Source organism: Primulina huaijiensis, chromosome 8, assembly GCF_012295235.1.
Source record: "Primulina huaijiensis isolate GDHJ02 chromosome 8, ASM1229523v2, whole genome shotgun sequence".
Taxonomy (NCBI): domain Eukaryota; kingdom Viridiplantae; phylum Streptophyta; class Magnoliopsida; order Lamiales; family Gesneriaceae; genus Primulina; species Primulina huaijiensis.
The window spans coordinates 22,016,884-22,037,902 of record NC_133313.1 but is presented as its reverse complement, the minus strand read 5'-3'; the positions used below and the strand labels follow the sequence as shown (position 1 = coordinate 22,037,902).

At 34.5% G+C, this 21,019-nt stretch overlaps 4 protein-coding genes across 4 annotated transcripts; 2 read left to right on the top strand and 2 right to left on the bottom strand.

Annotated features, from left to right (window-relative positions):
• Window positions 1-36: 36 nt before the first annotated feature.
• On the bottom strand, window positions 37-3,715 carry LOC140982821 (26S proteasome non-ATPase regulatory subunit 14 homolog). The gene is made up of 6 exons (XM_073449556.1): window positions 3,426-3,715; window positions 3,077-3,254; window positions 1,926-2,007; window positions 921-1,097; window positions 674-841; window positions 37-450 (listed from the first exon to the last, which is right to left on the bottom strand). The coding sequence occupies exons 1-6, from the start codon at window positions 3,565-3,567 to the stop codon at window positions 259-261; spliced, it is 939 nt and encodes a 312-aa protein (XP_073305657.1). The 5' UTR covers window positions 3,568-3,715; the 3' UTR covers window positions 37-258.
• Window positions 3,716-3,887: 172 nt separating this feature from the next.
• LOC140982822 (uroporphyrinogen-III synthase, chloroplastic-like) lies at window positions 3,888-8,870 on the top strand. The gene is made up of 9 exons (XM_073449557.1): window positions 3,888-4,141; window positions 4,729-4,816; window positions 5,509-5,575; window positions 5,829-5,947; window positions 6,084-6,179; window positions 7,158-7,213; window positions 7,802-7,887; window positions 8,178-8,312; window positions 8,425-8,870. Exons 1-9 carry the CDS (start codon window positions 3,935-3,937, stop codon window positions 8,483-8,485), a joined length of 915 nt encoding a protein of 304 aa, XP_073305658.1. The 5' UTR covers window positions 3,888-3,934; the 3' UTR covers window positions 8,486-8,870.
• A 2,691-nt stretch (window positions 8,871-11,561) lies between these two features.
• Window positions 11,562-12,710, top strand: LOC140983172 (uncharacterized). The gene has a single exon (XM_073450100.1). It carries the CDS (start codon window positions 11,620-11,622, stop codon window positions 12,538-12,540), a length of 921 nt encoding a protein of 306 aa, XP_073306201.1. The 5' UTR covers window positions 11,562-11,619; the 3' UTR covers window positions 12,541-12,710.
• Window positions 12,711-13,993: 1,283 nt separating this feature from the next.
• Window positions 13,994-20,866, bottom strand: LOC140983073 (uncharacterized). Its single transcript, XM_073449971.1, has 18 exons — window positions 20,451-20,866; window positions 18,705-18,892; window positions 18,288-18,392; window positions 18,010-18,081; window positions 17,699-17,846; window positions 17,463-17,545; window positions 16,938-16,993; window positions 16,659-16,789; window positions 16,390-16,480; window positions 16,210-16,275; window positions 15,821-16,043; window positions 15,416-15,517; window positions 15,248-15,333; window positions 15,036-15,158; window positions 14,752-14,821; window positions 14,547-14,638; window positions 14,374-14,478; window positions 13,994-14,308 (listed from the first exon to the last, which is right to left on the bottom strand). Exons 1-18 carry the CDS (start codon window positions 20,753-20,755, stop codon window positions 14,195-14,197), a joined length of 2,160 nt encoding a protein of 719 aa, XP_073306072.1. The 5' UTR covers window positions 20,756-20,866; the 3' UTR covers window positions 13,994-14,194.
• Between the last annotated feature and the right edge of the window lie 153 nt (window positions 20,867-21,019).

Sequence of the window (21,019 nt, the reverse complement as noted above, 5' to 3'; positions counted from 1 at the left end):
TGGTGCGTTTGCATGTTGACGCGCCTTTCAAAAATTACAAATCAATCTGGCGATTTATCGAAGATATTAAAAATAGAATATTATTTAACCATACAGATTGTATTAACCAAGTGCTGTAAACATCAGTCATTGACTTCATATGAAGAAATAGAGGAAGTCGTAATAAAGAAAACTACAAATCATGTTGGAATAGTTGGCTGTCTCAGGACTTGAAATACTAGGCCGATGAGCGGAACTCCTATGCTCTCACAACAAAATCTAGAAGACGACCGTGTCCAGCATCGTCCCCAATGTCTGGACGATGTTTGAAGACATCAAGTTTGATACGTGTTCCTCGAGATGCTTTTTGGCGTCTTGCCTCCCCACATTAGCAATGGCAAGTTTTTCTGGTGGCAATTCATCCTCTTCCTGAACTGCTTTGTTATATTTGACAGCTAGATTCAGCATCTCCTGCAGAAATAAATCAGGAAAAAATGTTGAACCAGAACAGCAGAGCAGAGAAGAACTCCCTGTGTCCTCATCGTCCTCACCATAACACAAGTTTTAGTTTCTGATTAGATAGGAACTACTATATGAAGTTGCGTGGTGCAAAAAGAGAGAAAAAAAAAAACAGAAGTAAAATGCATCCTATTTGTTAATTTTGATTCTTTAAATCACAAAACCTGATGTGTACCTGGACAGTCTGCTCATTCGTTTTGGAGTGGGCATCAAACCGCTGAAGAGTCAGTCCATCTGTCCATTTTTTCTTGTGAAGATTCAATAGCATTTTCTCCTCGAGTTCATTTTTCCTATAATTTATGGCTATGGAGTAATAATGCCGGTTCAAACCATGTATCAGAGCCTGCACTCATCACTCAAAAATTTAGAAACAGGCAGGACCCTTCGAAGTGCATAAATAAACCGAGAAACTGAGCCATTACTTGAATAGATGGTTTGTTTAAATGACCTAGGTTGGATGTTGTTTGTCTCGGCTCTTGACCAAGCATCATGGTTTGGGGGTTAATTAGGCGAAAGGCATCGATTACCACCTTTCCTTTAACACTCTGGATTGGGTCTACTACCACTGCCACTGCTCTTTGATTCAAAGCTTCAAAACTCTACAGGATCAAACAGAGAACAGAAACTCAAAGGCTTGTGATTTTAAATGAAATATTAATTCATATGCAATGACACAAGAACCACCAAATCCGCTTGTCTTGGCAGTTGGCACCAACATAAATTACTCCAAGGGATACAAAAACACATAAATTATCCGGTTTATGGTTGGCTATGATTTGTGAGACAAATATCATGTTCAGTTTTAAACCCTGGATAAATCAAATTCATTGCAGTTTACAGGATAAATAACTTTCGTTCTATATAATTGCAAGAATATCACACTGAAAAAGAAAGAAGCAAAAGAAAGAGCAGAGACAAATCTGCATAAGAGTGTAAGTTCTTGCTATGGAAGAGCTCTTAGACAATCTGAACCATACAAAAATATCAAGAACTTACACTCTACAAATTGGACTCATTCTATTGATAGTGCATACTTGCTACAACAGAAGATACATGCTCAACTTCGTGATTACAAAGACACAACAGAACCGGAGAGCAAGAAGCATTGTGTATCTACCAGTTGCATAACGCGTTCTTAAATTGAGATTCCACTAGGCCATCAAACCATTAGAAAAACAAAGACCGAAATGAGATCTCATAACATTGGAAATAAAAGGATAATAACGAAGGCTACAATAAATTTTATTTTTAAACAGATCACAGTAACTTAATGGAATAGTCAACACCTGTAGAAAAACAAGCAATTATTGACAGCACGTGCATCAGTTAAAATAAATTTATCATCACAAAAGAATATTCTGTCTCAACCCCACCAATATATTTAGACAAAACATCATATGAATAAAAAAATAGGGGAGAAGCAAAACCTGCTGAGTATTAATGTCAACACCAGAAAGCCAACACCCAAAACCAGGATGTGAATGATACCAACCCACCACCATCTCAGGTCTGTAACACAGAAAAGTGATTATGTCAACAAAAGTGATTATGTCAACTTTACACATCATGGACAAGGAAAAATCTAAATAATATCAATATGAAAATTTTCTATAAGATCCAGTAATCATTCATAGATTAATACGATGCAAACCTTCCTACAATCTTAGAGGAAACGTAAAGCAGACTCCATCACTTAACAAAGTTTAAACTCGGCAAAGCGAACTGAGTTTAAAAGCTATTAGAAAAACTAACCATACCATTGAATGCTCTGAGACAGTCAAGTTTCAATAATCAAGAACAGTGTATACGCCATTTCAGTCATTGTAACTAAAATTGTGGTTAGGATGAAAGATTGCCTTCACCAAATCAAGCAAAAGTTCTCTCTACTGCTTTGCAGCAATTTACAAAAGGTATAAATCTGAACTTTAGGAAGTTCAAATGGTGGGATCAGCAGAAACCAATCAGTGCATCATCTTAAATCACCACATTCCAGAGGGCATTATGAATGAGCTCAACCCAAAACGGAAATACATGGAACTTAACATTACTGGTCCACAAGTTGATGAGTAGTTACATGTTTTAGAGAAAATGACTGTAACAAAGTATTGATGCTTAAAGAACTGAAGATGAAAATATATTGTATCTTCGATAATTTATCCTAAATTTGAATTCGTAGGGAAAAAAATTTGCAGTGTAGATACCTACATTCATTAAGAATTAACTATAACTTAACATTTTTTAGCTCTAATTTGAATAATAATCGGGGTATTAATAAAATACCCAAAAAAATTAGAAGATGGAAGTGCTGACTGCTGAAGGTGATTCCAATTGCAGAAAACTCAACCAATTATTAAGTGAATTCTTCTCTATTATTTCCCTATTTCTGTAATCTACAATATCAAGATATACCAAGTACGGAGTGCCAGGGCAATTTGATGATCAACGACATCTCCTGGTATAGAGTTTCTACGGCTTAGAGTAGGCACATCTCATTTCTACTTATTTGCCAGAAGCCTACAGTACATTCAATCATCCAGAGGTAGAAAACCCTTTCACAGCACAATTAACTCCGTGGTACCTGCCGGTTTGCTTCAGCATATCAAGCATATTGGTCTGGAAAACGTGATCCACGGCCTCAACACTGACCCCAGTTCCACTCTGAGGCATTGCGAAAACGTCAACCACACGTACCGTGTACTCATCCACAAACTCGCCCAGCATCAACCCCATCACTTCCATTGGCACCCCCGCCCTACCTATAATAAGCCACGCACAAACCAAAAGAACCTAAATTGTTTCAACACGCACAAAATCTAGCATTAAAGGCTCTGAATATATATAATAAAGCCCTAGATTCACCATATTTAAGCACTTGACGCCAGCGTAGCTGTACTAAATCTTATTCACAACAAAAAGCATAGTTTTACCGTGCTTCAGCATTTTGAGGAGGGCCAGCGATGAGATGTAGACCTGTTCGGAGGAGTCGAGGGTGGGTGAGTCCGGCGGAGGATGACCAAGAGCGCCTCCTGCACCAGCGAACATCCTTTGTAGTCTCTCCATGCCTGACATCTAGTTACGTTGATTCCTTTTCGCTTGCCTGCAAATTTTTTTTGAATAAATGAGAGATTCTTCCCGGCCAGCTGAAGCGAGGTTATGAGAATGGATTCCTTTGGAAACAAGAAAGGGGAAGTAAGATCCTAATTTAGTTGAGATCCCTGAGTTATTGATAATCTATTTTTCGTACCTTTCGTGTTGTTTATATTTCATTTTTCCCCCTCCCATTTCAGCGTATGTAATCTCAAATTATTCAATATCTTTTGAAACACATAATAGCATTGCGGCCCTTTTATTAATGTTTTTTAAATAAGCAACCCAGGCTTCTATTTTTTGTATTATTTAGTAACTAACCCCTGATACGTGTCGTCTTCTGAAAACAATGGCTACATTTTCTCTCTCTACCCTCTCTCCGGTTCGTACACCTGCAATTCCTTCTTCTTCTTTTCGTCATCAGTTTCAAAACCGAAGAATATATGTCAAAATCAAAGCTTTAGGTTCTGTTTCAGCTTCTTTATCTTCAACAGCCAATCCGAAAGTTGTGGTCACGAGGGAGCGAGGCAAGAACGGCAAGCTCATTCATGCTCTGGTAATTCTTTTATGTTTTATCACGGTGAATTCCTATTTGGTTGTTGGGTTTAATTAAGTTGTTTTTTTAAAAATTTTTTTTTTTTTACTGATCTTTAGTTTAAAGAATGAGTCTGCTGATAACTTGCTTTGCTGAAGAAAACAATGTGCTTTTATTCTCTACTCGTTTCATCGCATTTACTGTAACTTGAATACGGGATTAGTAGATTAACTATTTTAGAATGGGTGTTTTTAATTTGTTGTTTTCCCCTGCAGCTTGTCAAGGATGAATTTCAAGATATGTACCCTAAGAACGTTTTTGTTCGGACAATTTACCGTCTCCTTTAAATGTCATATGCATTAGAAATTTTGCAGCCTTTGAGGAAATGGGATCATAGTTCTGTACTGGTATATCTGCTAGAATTCATTTCACTGTACAATTAACATCTCCAATTTTCTCTTGGTATTTATCACATGCAAAGTCCCTTAGTGTCAAGCTGTCACAACCTAACGAATAGCATTGATCATGGCTTGTGTTAGACTTGTATAAATGTATAATTCTTTTGGCTAGCTCATTGTAATATGGTTAATTTTTTCCTCTATTTGCAGGAAAATAATGGAATTGACTGCCTAGAGCTTCCTCTTATCCAGCATACTCAGTTGCCTGATTCAGAAAATCTTCCTTCTGTGTTGAGCAGTGAGCTCTAGATGATTTCTTTGCCTATTGTTTCTTTTATATGCTATAATTTATGCTAGTTTAACTTTCTACTCAATTTATGATCAAGGAACCTTGGTTTTATGTAAAAGGTACTTTTACTTTGCTAATCTGGAAACACTTGTCCTTTCGTAGTACTTGTGGTCTTTTCCCCTCTGTTTGTAGCTGACTTATCTTCCCTGTATTTTTTGGAATTCATTCGTATTTAGAATATGTAAATGCCCAAGTTATTTTAATTTGTTCCCATGTTTATGGTGAATGGCACTCTAAGTGGTGGAAATGGTGTGAAAAGCGTTATCTAATATCAAACTGTGATCCACATGGAAATCTGGTGATGGTAATTCTGTATTTAGTAACACATAAGTGATATCATCAAGTCACTTTAGTCTTGTTGAAATTATTTGGTTAGATTGGAATTTGTTGATGTTACTAATAAATAATATCTTCCTAGCTTTTGTTTTGCCAAAACTCCATTCTATGTGGTTTCAGGGCACACAAAATAACTAATATTAATGTCACTCCCTCTCTTTGTAGGTTTGTATTTTCTCTTCCAGTTGCTTCTACTTAACTTCAAAAACTTCCCTTGTATAAAAAATCAAAGTTAAAAAATTAATGTACTAGTAATTATTTGTTAAGTGGGAGTAGTCTCTGATTTCTGCTTTCTATGGCTGCAGACAATTTGTTTGACTGGATTGTCATAACTTCACCTGAAGCGGGTGAGGTTTTCCTTGATGCTTGGAAGTAAGATTCTGGTGTTTCTAGAGCGATTTGTCCTAAATATCATTTGGTTTGATGAGGAAAATTAGTCATTTAAAGCCTGATGCTGTTTTGTCATTTTATAATGTCAAGTAGCTTTCGAGTGATGCAATGTTAATGTCTTGTTTTGTGACTTAAAACTAATCACACCTGCATAGTTAAAATTAGGCAGTTACTACTCTTCATTCTGGTGCCGTGTTGGCTGTATTACTCGATAATTCTAGTTATGTGTTTACAGAGCTGCTGGAGCTCCAAAAGTCAGGATTGGAGTTGTAGGAGCTGGTACAGCAAGTGTTTTTGAGAAAATATTGCCTTCTGCAGTGCAAAGTCTTGATGTTGTTTTTGTTCCATCAAAAGGTTTTTACTTAATTCCTTAATATATGATAGAGAAAAACATTTTAGGCTAGTTAACTTGTGAATATGAATCTAGTGTGGGACATTAATCCAAACTAGTCACTGCTTGAAAAAGAGTAATTTACGTTATGATATTCAGCGACTGGCAAAGTTTTGGCGTCTGAACTTCCGAATAATGATAATACAAGGTGCACCGTCTTATATCCTGCTTCAGCAAAAGCTGGCAATGAAATTGGTCAGTACTCTAATATCTGGTTTTTTATTTGTGCCATTCCTTCTTTCTCATCACTAATTTGTTAAAGCATTTGATCCGAAACATATTTCCTGTGAAAGGGAATAACAGCAACAATGCTGAATTCAAATGGTGTAAGTTGAACTTATCTGTTTCTGTGTTCTGGAAAACTACAATAATTTATTGTATTGCTACTCTGTAGTTTTACCACTTGTGATGGCCTAGAAAAACTTCTTGGTTGCCGCGGAGATCTATATTTTTTTTTCATATTTGATTTTTCCTTTACTGTAATGCGGAATGCAATCAGTCAACTGAGTTCTCGGCATATTACAAATAAAGAACCATGTGAATGTAATGATTAGATCATCAGGATGTAAATATTGAATTAATCACGTGTGAAGTCAAATTGCAGAGAAGGAATACAGCTAAATGGAAATTCCTGTTTGATTGCTTATTTCTGAATTTAGAGTATCCAACCAATTTAGCTGTTTTTTTCTATCACTTTCTAAAGTCTTTAACCACTATAATGATACAAAGTGCTATATCAGCCTGGAAGTTAAGTTGGATTTCATTTTCCAGGCCGTAGTTCATTTAAGAAGTCGAGAGATTATGAAAAATCTGAGTGACTTGAAAAATCTTTTGTTGAAAAGTTTGGTTATGCTAATGTACCTTAATTTTGAAAATATATTTTTCATTTATACGTGCAAAGGTGCCTATAATACGTTGGATGGTACTTCTATTGGAACTCTTACATTTAGATGAATAAGAAAAGATGGTTAATGAGTAATTTCGGGACTAAAAATGTAAGATTATGCAAATACAAATAATAAATTGCTGTTTAATCATGACGCTCAATGCTGCATGTGAAATCAATATTTGTTTCCTTTTTCTTGTTTAAATCCCTCCAGATCTTTTTTTTTTATAATATCATTGAAATGTACTAACATTTGTTTAGATTCGGGTTTTGTTTTTCTATTTCAGAGGAGGGCCTTGCAAAGCGTGGATTCGAGGTTACTAGACTGAATACATACACTACCGTATGACGCCTGCTTTGATATTGTCAGCTTACTTTTCAGTTGCATAATTTTCATACCTAAATTATACTCTGCTTCTCCCCTCCTTGTTGAAGATTGATAATGAGAGTTTCTGTTCATTATTTCTTGTTGTTGCTGGATTGACATTTGTGAATAAGCTTTTTCCCCCCTTTCTCCACATTTGGGAATGAGGACTAAACTTGTTGGCCCATCCTTCAATTATTTTTGTCTCCTCTCACACCATCTATGCAATGGTTGAACGACAAACTGGTGTATTTTGAATCTCATTGGCGCCGTTCATTTAATATGCGGATATGTGAAGTTTTGTTCTCTTTATACCTTGTCAAATGCTTTTGAAGTGCATAAGCCCACATGTCGATTAGAATTCCTTCACTGATATTTTGGTTGTGACATAAATTTAAGAAGGGTAGTTTATTAATTTTGAGAACTTAAAAAGATCGTGGAAAGGCGGGGGGTACTATTGGGTGAGAGTTGTTCGTCAGGACAAGGGCAACTACTGATATATTTGAAAATTGGCGTATCAAAGTTGGATATCATGACAGGATACTAATTGTGGGGCTTCTTTTTCAGGAGCCTGTCAAATATGTGGACCCTATGGCTTTGGAGCAGGCACTTTTCATTCCTGTAGTTGCAGTAGCATCGCCTTCTGCTGTGCGGTAAACCTCCTTCACTTATTATTGCTGTGCCTTTTTTAGTTTTCCTTCTTGCTTAGCCAGTTAAAAATTTTGGATCAAGCTTTTCGAGGTGCTGTACCATTTAGAAACACGTTAGATGATCTGTAACACTGTTCATAGAGATTATTTTCCCTCCCTGAATTTTAAAGGTTTATCTGGTTTTTGCCTGTTGAAAATACCTCTGATTGAGGATCGTTTGATCTTTGCCTTTTACCCTTCTTTGTGGTTCATTCCTTTCGTTTACAATGGAAATGATTTTTGTTCTTCGACAGTGCTTGGCTTAGTGTATTGCCAGAATCACCACGGTGGGATAATGCTGTTGCTTGTATTGGGGAGACTACTGCAGTAGCTGCTAACAAATTGGGGTTTAGGAATGTGTACTTCCCTGCAAATCCTGGTCTTGAAGGGTAACCTCCAATCTGTTGGATTGTTTTGGGAAAATTATGTGCCTTAACTCATTCTATTGCACACAAGTCTTTATAGTTCACATGTTGCTTCAACACATTGATTTTTTCTCAGGTGGGTTAGCTGCATTTTAGAAGCTTTAAAAGTTCACAGCCAAGTGCAGCAGCAGATCTGAGAACTGAATTTCCCCGACTTTCTGCCCAAACTGCTAACTTTTGACCACAGTACGCTCTCATCTTCATCCCCCAAGCAGCGGTACTTTTCGTCTCTGCTTAGTTAGTTAGGAGCTGAAAGGTTGTTTAGGTACTTGAACATACAGGTCCAGGGCCAGTTTCGAGTATTACGAATGTCTAAAACCCAGAAACTCCGGAATAAGAGCACTTGAGATTAACAATTTACATAACAAAAAGATCAGTGTATTTTATTTACGGATCCAAAAAAACAGAGAATCATAATGTACTGTTTTAACTCTTGTGCCAGTGGGATTTTCTTCTGAGTTATATATTACGTTGCAGAATGCGCTGATGTAAACATCCTTTTTTAAAGGATAATTTTTGCTATTTTTTTTTTTGTCTAAAGTTCTGTTATTTTTAATTGTTTTGAATTATAATTACATTTGCTTTAAAATTTTAGGTTTTATAATTATGTCACAAGTAACATACTCGCAAATGCTCACTGGGAATTGCCTGCATGCAACCATTGTTGATGCACTCACGAGCTGTAGCAATTTTCGAATTTTAAAAAAATTAACTTGAGATATAATTTTTTTAAAAAAATAAATTATCAATTAAAAGTATTTTACATCGTTTGCTTTACCAAACTCCTTATCTAGTAGTATTTCTATTATTTTTATTATATATACTATCTATATTCACTGTATTATTAAGTTTAAAACATCTTTGGTGAATATTTAAAATATCAATAATACCTCTTAAAATTATAAAAAAATACTTTATTTTTATTTAATAAAAAATATTATAAAAATCTATTTTAATAAATTTATTTATTCTCTTATCAATATCATATCTATTTTTCAAAAAAATTGAAATATTTTATTTAATCTTTATTCAAATTTTTGAATTTTTAAATGAGTAGATCATTGATGTATGCATATAGTCGTTAGTTATTATTAAATGGAAACCTAGACTCGTGGTTTTGTTTTTCTCTTTTTTTATTTCATCATCTCAAATTATAGTTTAGTCTCATATTAATTTTTATAACAATGATATGATCATATTTAAATATAATCAATTCAAATTTATTCTGATATTTAATTATTTTTATAATTATGATATTATTATTATTTGAATATAAATTATAAAAAAAATATACGAACACAGACCTTCGAGTCAGAAATTGAGTAGCTTAAAAAGATGCTGCATATAGCCTACCAAAGTAGGTAAAATTACTGTAGAATGATAAAGTTCGAATTTTTATATTTTATTTTGTAAAAAAATTGCATATTTAACAAAAATATATATGCATTATCATGCCCCATTTTCCATTGGAGGGAAACAAACAACACAAAAAATTTTGTGAGACGGGCTCATAGATCAATTTCGTGAGTCGAATCTCTTATTTGGGTCATCTATAAAAAAATATTACTTTTTATGCTAAGAGTATTACTTTTTATTATAAATATCGATAAGATTGACCCGTATCACAGATAAAAATTCGTGAGACTGTCTCATAATAGACTTAATCAACAAACAAACAAACAATCAATGTTTGTGTGCCCTCTAGACGGTCGTCGTCAGATTTCCTACCAAGGTATAATTTATTTAATTCTTTTTGGTTCAATCTTAATTGTCCACCATATATTGTATAAGACATTGAGACAAATATTATATCAAAATAGAACAATCTAAAACTAAAGGAAAAGAGGGTCACGCATCGATTTGCAAATATTCTTTTTGTCCCAGGATACATAATAAAAATTACAAGTTTGTCATTTGCTAAACAATTAAAATTAAACAAAAACATTAATTTGCAATGGTACAAAATGTTAGAAGCTAATATTTATAATTGAGTCGATTATGTAAATATATAAATAAAGAATATGTCTTTTATGAAACAAATACACTCGATCTATAATTTTTTTTAGTGACAAAATAGTAAAACGGCCTGGAGATTATCATATTGAACATTTTCCAATTTTCCCAATTATTTGTTTTAAGGAGTTGTCTTATCAAATAAATGCGTACGATGATTCTGGTAAATTAATTGAAATGGTTATTCTTTGACTCTATTAGAATGAATTATGCTTGACTCTCGTTTGACCAGACATGAACATAATAACATATGTGATTATTTGGTGATTTAATCTTTTTTTTTAAAACACTGGAATTCTTTGAATTTTCAAATATATAATAATATAAATTTTAAGAAAAATAAATTTGATTATATATCTCATAGTTTGCAGATGAAAATTGATACGATGTATGAAAATATTACAATTTTTTGTAAATTAATATACCGAGATATCCCACGCCCATTAATTATCAATTGTTCAAATATCATGATTATTATTTATTAGGCATGTCTAAAGAATTAATTAATTTCTCCAAATCATGCTTATAATTTTATTATTAATATATGATAAGAATTTTTGTGATTTAATTTATGATTCAGCTGTTCCATTTGGCAGACGTGCACTAAATTCCAGCAACTATGCATCTAGAAATTCAAAAGTTGAAGCACACATGCGTTGACTTCTCTATCGACGCATTAATTATCTGCTTAATTTATGGAATCGTATATTTCTCCATTTTTTGCATCTAATTAATATTTTTTTTAACAGAACAGTTTTCCTGTTCAAATATTAAATTTATTCTTCTATAACATGCTTCATTAAATAAACTAACTCAAAATCTCAAAACGATTGTAATAGTCTTATAGTATAATGTTTATTTGGAATAATAATTAGAAAATTTTGAAATTTTAAATATATTTCCTGCAGAAGTGTGTATATATAGATTATATTTTACTTTGAAAAAGACATGGAATAAAATCTTTGTATGTCAAATGCCATTTTTGGACTTTATATGATTTGATATTTAAATATTTTATACAATATGATAACAAATATCATGTTTCAAAATTATATAAATAATAAAAATTAGAATAGTATATTATTTTTTTGTTATTAAAACGGATACAAGTGAAATTATCAAAAGTAATAAAAGGCGGCTAAATTATTTGATTTTTGGAGTCAACAATATATGCTTGTCTCTACTGATATAAACCAAATATCACATCTCCTCCTTCCTTAATTCTCTATTCAGATTCAGAAGCTAGGTAGAAGCGAACATGGAGGTGATTCAACCTTCCCCCGCAGGGGATTTCGATCTCAACAGCGCAAGGTCTTCGCCACATGTAACCGCGCCTTCAACACCTAAGCTCTTAGGGGAATACTATTTCAGTGCTCCTACCAGCCCCTCTCATCTCTCTCAGTTCTATAAAGATTTTGATGATTTCTTGGTGGCATCTGGGAGTGGCGGGACGGTGCCGAAATGCTCGTCTCCCAAGAAATTGATCGGAGATGATTTTGCTTTTGATGTGAGCGAAGAATGTGAAACTGCGTCTCAGCTCTCTGCTGAAGAACTGTTTGACGGTGGGGTGATTAAACCTTTGAAGCCTCCGGTGGTGGGGATTCAGCTCCCTAAAGTGGCAGCGAAGAAAATTCAGGGAGCCTTTTCACCTCGCGGGAAGAACAGAAAAGAAAGGACCGACCTTTATGCGGTGGCCACAGCTGAGATTTCTCACAGAGGAAGATCAGTTAATAATGCGTCCAAATCCTCGAGTCGAAGGGCGGCACGTTCACTTTCTCCCATCAGAGACGGCGAATACCAATACTGGGAAGATGACAAGCAGCAATCTGATAACACGAAGTATTCTTCAATGCTTTGTTCATCTAAAGGCAGCAAGAAATGGAGACTAAAGGACTTCTTCTTGTTCCGCAGCGCATCAGAGGGACGCGCCACGGAGAAAGACCATCTGAAGAAGTACACGGCGGCGTACAGGCTCTCAAGCTTCAGGGCGATCGACAGCCCCGGTCCGAGGAAGGGACCGGTTTCAGCCCACGAGCTGCATTACACAATGAACCGGGCGGTTTCTCAAGACTTGAAGAAGAAAACTTTCTTGCCGTACAAGCAGGGGATCCTGGGCCGCCTGGCGTTTAATCCCGCTGTCCATGCTTTGGCCAACGGCTTTGGCTTCTCTCGTAAATGAAATCAAATACAAATAATATACATACATATCTTCATTTTTACATAAAAATGTCTGCTTCTGGTTCACCGTTTGTTTATTTATTTATTTTCAAATGTTTATAAGAATTCGTTACTTTTCTGCTGTGTAAAATAAAATAATGAACATACAAATCAATTGGAAATTCTGGTTTTGCTATTACTTTGTTCAAATATACACACACATGTATAACCACATGATTTATATTAAAAATCTCACGACTGAATTAAGTTCTTGGGAGTTATATATAGGTTTGTACAATTATCTCTTGTTAAAGTGACATTTGAAATAGACTGAGATTCAAATCTAATACCGTTATGTGTTGGACATCCCTATAATCAGCTCACTAATGTCTAGTAGATTTCAGGCTCTACGACTCTAGTTGTTTTCTTGATACTTTACTTCCGCTCTGGTTATCTAACACTTAACTTCTTTGGCTTTGTTATAATTATGATTGTTGTATCAGTCAGTGAACTGTCTTAAAAATTACATAATAAAATAAAATTATTAAAAAGATCCTTTTTATCAAACTTCAAATCGAATACGTGTAGGCAAACTTAACCTAACATGACAGCATGACGGATTTTTTAGCACCCCTTAATAATTATTTACAACTTTAAAAAATGAAATGAAAGCTTAAACTTAACCACTTTATTCCAATATTGACTATAAATTTATTAAAAAAATAAAGTCATTAATCGCATTTATATGTATATGTATATTTTTAATTACAGCATAATTAATTAATAGTTCGATAGCGTACACGTTATGGAGTAAATTATATTTAATATGCCATAGATTTTGTTCGACAATATTTTTTTTGCAACATTTAGTGAGAAATTTGTTTAGAAAGATGATAATGAGGCATCATTTCATAAGATAGAATTAAAAGTAATTTAACCCACATAAGTTAAAGTTATGAAAACATAATTGTGAGATATTTAGTACGAATAATTTGACAAATTTAAAGTAAAGTACGAATTTAGACAAAAACTTAGAATTGTAGTATCATCTACTTTTCTTCTTTGACAATCCATACGAATTTGTACACAAAAACTCTTGCGACGATTTTACGAGTTAATTTTGTAAGATTGATATCATTTCGGTCACCCGTGAAATAATAATATTTTTTTTATGTCAAAAATATTATTTTTTATTATAAATATAGATAAAATTGACTAAGATCGTCTAATAAAAGATCTCTCGACATGAGCCGATATCAACAAGTGACATCTACGAACTACGGACCTACGACATTTTAGGTAAGTTGGCAGCTGGGAGAGGCTTGGGTTCTAAGTCAAAGTAAAATAATTAAAAATTTCCCTACCCACCCCCAAGTTGTATTAAAAAAAATTATATTCAACTTGCATATTTTTCTATAAATTCAATTTACAAGATAAATATAATTAAATTAATATATGGAAATTGAATATGGAAATAAGTGTCTAAAATAAAATTAAAATAAATGAACATCAAAATATAAAGGTCTATCATTTGCAATCCACTTTATAATACTCAACTAGGAAAAAAAAACAATTTTTTTTCATAAAGTAAAATAGACACACTGCAATATCAAACAAAGTACAAATGATAGTTCTCATATCTGAACTTAGATAATCTGAAACGCTGCACGATATCCTCAGTCAATATTATCGATTTTAATTGGAGTGATTTCATCAGCGACATCGAATCGTCCGACCAAACGGGCAAAGAACAGCATCTGCTGTTCCAGCGTGAACTTTATATTTTCGGCCTGCAAATTTACAATTATTCATCAGCAATGTGTTTCCATCGAAATACAATCTACAAACAACGTACCTTGCGAAAACCATGTTGCTCTCCTTCGTATTCCACGAGCGCCACTGGCAACCCTTTGTCCTTCAATGCTTGATAGATTTTTCGAGCTTGATTCGGGGGGACGACCTGTGAAATCAGACGATGTTTCTTAGTTATCATGAAGAAAACATGCATAAAACTGATTGGTAGCTTACCTTGTCATTCAATCCTTGGAATAGTATTATGGGGCAGGAAAATTTATGCACAAAATTGATTGGGGATCTTTTAAAGAATTCCTCGTCACTTCCTGGAATCATTCAAGTAGTATCCGGAGGAGAATTAGTAAAATTTCATGATAAAAAAACTAAAAAAGAAGAAGAGAGAAATTTCGAAAACACCATATTAATATTCAGTTATTACCTACAAGATTGTCGAGGTAGCGAGATTCAAATTTGTGAGTGTCGGCTCGCAAAGAATCTAAATCAGCAACCTGTTTGTTAAGAAGCATAGAGTTGCGAAAACTTTAATCCAAATACCCGACATGTCCAAAAAATAGACTAATCTCCAAAATAGGATCCAAGAAAATGTCGTTCAGGAATCTCGAATCCTTGCCAAGTTTGATTGCATTATACGAAATGTGCAACAAAAGTCTGGTGAGAGGAAAATATATATGATGCTATCTTCAACCAAATTGTAGCACTCACACCATACAAGGATGCTCCAGCTTTGAATGTTTCTCTGAATGCAAGTGCCGCCAGGGTCGTGTATCCACCAGCAGAACCCCCAGTAATACATAGTCGGTTGCCATCAACTTTTCCACAATCAACCTGTGAAACCAAACCATATTATTGCCACAAAAAGAAAATTTGCAGTTTCCCACATTATTCGGACAAAAGTTTGATTATTTTTATCTTACCAAAAACTTGGCACAGCTACAACAGTCATCAACATCGACAGTTCCCCAGCGTCCTAGTAGCCTCTCTCGATATTTTCGGCCATAGCCTTTATAGTTTTCACGAACAAACCAAATGTATAATAGCACAAAAAATTGAGACGTAAGGAAGATAAGGTTCAAACAAAATACCAGTACTTCCACCATAATTAACATCCACCAAAGCCCAACCACGACTGGTCCAATACTGGATATTGAGATTTAGAATACCACGAGTCTCAGCTGTAGGTCCTCCTGTATGTTACATAATAGGAGATTAATGTTTTCAGTAGAATTAAGAATCATATCTATTTTAAAAAATTCTCATAGAACAACCAATATTGATAAGGCAGGTAGAGATTTGATTTTTCTTCTTCCTTTTATCGCCAACAAACAGTTTTCAAAACTGTGCCAAGTTTCTTCGTGGTGAACAAAATTTGAAAATAACAAGTCACCAAAGACAAGATCAAAGGGCACAGGGGAGAAAATAAAGGATATAAGTGCATAGGTGCCAATAAAAATTCTGAATTTTAGTCCCAATTGTAACGAAAAGAATACCATGACTCTTTAACAGAAGTGGAGGTTTCTCGTCCTGACTAGCTTGATATAGAGGGTTGGTTGGAGGGTAAAAGTACGCATAAGCATTTTCCCCAGGGACTTCTGTTGGGAACTCTATTAATTCTGGTGAACTTAAGTACGGCCTATATGATGAACTAATAGAAGCAGAAGACCATATAATCTTAAAATCAGCTGCTTTTGAATTTTGATCTCCTAAAGCCACCTGCGAAGAAAAAAATACAATGCTCATGATAATGAAACCGATAATGAAAAAAATAGTTAAAATATTATATTGCAATCATCATTTGTATCCCAAAGTAAAAACATTTTCACGGGTTTCAAAAGAAAGAGAACCATTTTTGAGAAAGAATAATGACAAGAAGCAGCACCTTAGCGATTGACGATGGATGAACTTCAGATGCTCCCTCAACATAAAGACAGTCAAGCCCAGAAACCTGTTATCCGTTAAGGCAGATAAGCAGAAAAATACCATATTTTATTGAGTAGTTATTTGCATGGAAGGAAAAAAAGAATTTGATGATATATAAATAAAAAGATGAGTTGTTTACAATGTTGCTAATGTCAGTGAAAGGAATATCAAGAGGTGATAATTTGCTTGAAACAACATCCAGAATTGCAAAATACGACCTTCCTTTCTTCCTACAGACAAAGGCAACCAATTGAATAAATCAGAAACTACAAAATATGCGAGTATCTAGTCAAGAAAGAGGTAAAAGAAATGAATCTCATGAAAATTAGGTCTAACTGATGCATAATTCCCAGCAAAGTAATCTCCGAAAAATTTTCATCCGTGAAAAGTGTCATTTTATTCAATCACCTGTAATTGCAAGCAATTAAGTTCTTCTGACCCGGAATAAATTCATATGAGTTCAAGCCAAAAACCCATAAAGGTTTTGAAAACTCAGCATCTAACGAGTAAATTGGCAGTACTTCATTCATAGATTCTACCTGAGATCAGTTAGGACAAAAATGAGATAAAGAGGGTTATACGACAATGATTGTTTATTGGTGTAGAATGTCTTACATTGAGAAACAAGGGGGAAAATAGGAGAGGGTTTCCCAAAAGAGCAAATTAAATTATACGATTGATATATACCCATTTGTAGATATTCCAAAACCCGCCAGTTCTGTCAGTGATGAAGAAAAGTTCCCCTGCAGTATTGAGAACAAATCACTGAAATAATAACTTCAAGAAAATTGAAGTGATTACTCTTGGTTAGAATGCACAATAAGACATCAAATATTTTGAAAACAAGTATGAAGTGAACGTAGAAATCTAAACATCAGAAATCAAAGGGGAATGTTCAAGATCTAAAATATTAGCTTGAACGAGGAAGAAAATTTCAGCACACTGAGATTGATTTGTAATCACACACATGTATGCCATCCTTCTAAATTTAATGCTAAGACCTGGGATAACAGGTTGGTTACGGCATGGCCATACACAGAAATAATAAGAACGTCTGAATGCAGTCCAATATTGTCATTAATGGGACTAATGTAAACAATTAATTATCTCCAAATGTTTACAATGATAAAAAAGGGTGTTTGAAAGAAAATGGAGGAGGGTTTTAAGAAGTTCACTTCAAATATATTTGTGTATTATTTGTTGTTTGAGTACCTTCAATCGACCACTTTGGTTCAGTCGGAGATTCCAAAATTGAAGGATCACCACCAGCAACACAAATCCGTTTTGTAATCTCTCTGTCACCCATCATTCAAATGCAAGAACCATAACTTTAATAGGTATACCTAAAGTCAAGCCTTGGACATGACCCATATAATTATATCACAAGTAAAAGGGACAAGTTTGAGGCTAATAGAAAGCTGGAAGTTTTAACATTTTTGGATACTTACCCATTGTCCGATATATAGCCTACCCAAAGTTTTGATCGGTCCCATGGCATGTTCGGATGACTCCATTCAATCCATGCCATTCGTTCTCCTTTGTGATCAATACGAGGAAAAGCATAGAAGTCATTGCCTCCAACTAGTATTTTAGGTTCTGCGGCATAAACAATTATAATAATTCTGCTGAGCCAAAAACCAAAAATCTTGAGAAAGAATCAACCTACCCCACCCACCCCTGCTGTCTGTAAAACAAAATCATATTATGAGAAAAATACTTCCACCTATACTAAAAGAAACAAATGAAAGGATGCAATTACCACTTATATGGTTGCTATTGAGGTCAATCGAGACAATAGTCGTAGTGGCATTTGTACTACTTTCACGACGATCTATTGAAAAAACCATCACAGATAGATAAATAATACACAATACAAAGAGTAACTAAACAATCAATAGCATGCCCTGCAATTAGCAAAAGAATTTCGCAATATCTTCAAAATACACCTTCCATTATAAATAATACACCATATGAACAGAATCTAAAAAATCAATAACACGCCCTGCAAAAGAATTGAGTAATAAATTCAAAATACACCTTCCATTACAGTTACGTAGCGATTAGATTGAGGATCAAACACTCCATCGGCATAGCACACAAGTGGTCCTCCGTAGTCTGGTGTGAGAGGAACAGGAGCTGAATCTGCAAGGACAATTTAATGTACTATCAATGATAATACAGATCAAAACAGAAACTTAATTTACAAGAAAATTATAAGTCTGCTAAAACTCAGATAATTAAATTTTACTAGTCTCTCTAATTACAACAATTCTCCAATGGTAATGACGTAAGCACGTAAGCAGTAAGCAACAGAAAAAATTACTGCTCAACATAAATAGTATACAATAAGTTCATCCACACAAATATTTAAAAATCCTATGACCTGATTTAACATAAATATAACAGGAAGCAATAATGTGTGCTTGCGCATAAACTGAGAAGAGTACAATTGACCTTTAGATGAAACTGACTGCTTGTAGAGTCTTTGATCCTTGTAATTTGAGAAGACAAGGATGTCGCCTGAAATTCTAAAAGCCCCACCTCCATATTCTTGAGCCACAGTCCTCACTGCAAAATCTTGTGGGGTAATATCAGTTGGCTTGTCCCCTTCAATCTCGGCTTGTCTGACAAGGACATCTCTTCTGAAACAGCCAGAAGTTTTCGTGAACTTCAGATAAAACTTAGTCAAAACTATATGCAACATCCCTCTAAAACATTACTCAATTGTGTTCCAATGAAACAGAACCCCTGAAGGGAAATATACTTTCCGAATTAAATTTATTTCCCAAGATTAATTTTTCCTTGTTGATACGATTTTGAATATTTAAATATGGTTTTGTCTTTCTAGATAATGTGATAATTATGCTAAGATTTTTGTGATATGATATCTTTGTTTAAAAAGAGTTTGTTTCTAATAAAACTCTAACTTTTCATATTGTGTAGGTTTCTTTGTTGATAAACCCTAGAGCTATAAATAAGAGAATTCATTTCATACAAAGGAGGGCGATTTACGCATAAGCATATACATACTCTCGCACCTTTGCACGCCTTCAACTTTAGAGAAAATAATCTACAAGGTTGCTGCTGATCGAAGAAGTGCTGAATCTACATGTGATCGTGATTGTTGGAGACATCTGCAGACAACAACCGTGAAGGAGTTGGCTGAAGATTTGGTTTTGTTGCTCCAGTTTTGGCATCGTGTTATGTTTCCTTATATTTTGTTTTAATGTGGTTATTTGTTTTAGGGAGCATTTGATTTTCTCAATGTGTTGAGAAAATTGGTTTTGATTAAAATCACTAATGTTAGTTTTTGTGTAAACTCGTTGGTTTTTAGTGATTATTTTTGTCTTAAGACACCGCGCAAGTATTTATACTTGTGCAAATTTATTATGTTCCATCGTATTTATTTAAAGTCAATTTGTATTATAAACTTATATATTCCACTGTATGTTGTGTGAAATGTTGTAACATTTCACATGACACTTAATTCTGATAAACACAAATTTACGGTTATATACGATTATACTTGTTTCAATGTGAAACAAAATACATCCCATACCTTACAACCCCTACTTTCTTGAGTCCTAAACATCATGAAATATGAAGCACAATTGATTTTCCATACACCAAAAAGACTTTGAGATTCGTTCACAGACTACTAGACCTCTTGAAAGCTTCTTGAGTAGCTCATTTGGGAGAAAAAGAAAATAATAAGTATTAGGTAAACCAGTAAAAAGAACAAGATACGAAGGTGTGGACATTAATAAAGTCTCTCACATATAAATTAAACGAAGCTTGAACTCACGCACTTAACTAAATCTCAATATCCGTGGCTGAAAATATACCGTAGAGGGCCTTATTAAGTTAAATACAGTAATGTCTTTCGCAATAAAAATCCCAACAAAAAATTGCCAAAAGCATCTCAAACATTGTATACTTATTCGCATTCATCACGCTTTCGTGTTGGTCACAAAATCAACAAATTCAAGCAACAAATTCTGCGTTCAGCAAATCAACACACAAAACCACTTTCCAGAAGCCAATTCAAACTCAATAACAACAAAAAAGAATCCATCTTCAAAAGGCATACTGCAATTACAAGAACCAACCTTCACGACATTGAAAAAACTGATGTAATTCATCGAGATCAATAAAAACGAAATTTTTATCACGACTACTGCCAAACAACAAACTCCTTACCCAGATTCAGTGGGACGGGATTCCAGCCACACGAGGCGGCCAAGCGAATCGACTGCGAAGCCACCAAGCCATTTATTCGCCCCAGAAACGACGTCTGCGGTGAGGGGAGACTTCCAAGAACCATATGGAGCAGTGAAAATCGTCTTCTCTGATTTACTTTCTGCAACAGAAGACATCGGTTTTACAACAAAAACTCGACCTCTGCAGCTGAAGTATAGGCGAGAAGAAATGGCAAACTTTGAGATTGGAAAACTGGGAAGTAAGTGGCAGTGTCTAGTGAACGTGATAAAGACAGCGAATGCCATTGGCTCAAGTTTTGGATTTCATAAATTTTCCGTCTGACATTCCAGTTTCGGAAAACCACGGGTTGGATCCAAACGATCGATCGATCGATCCAAGAGACATTTATTCTGGATTGGGCTATAGAATGATGTTGGATCCAAATCATAGTAAGAGATTGCAAATTGCAATCCTTTATTTTCGAAGAAAAGGAACCTTGCATGGTACGAGGACTTCATTGCACAAAGGGAACCAAACTCAATCTTTAGGTGGCAGATCATATCACCAAA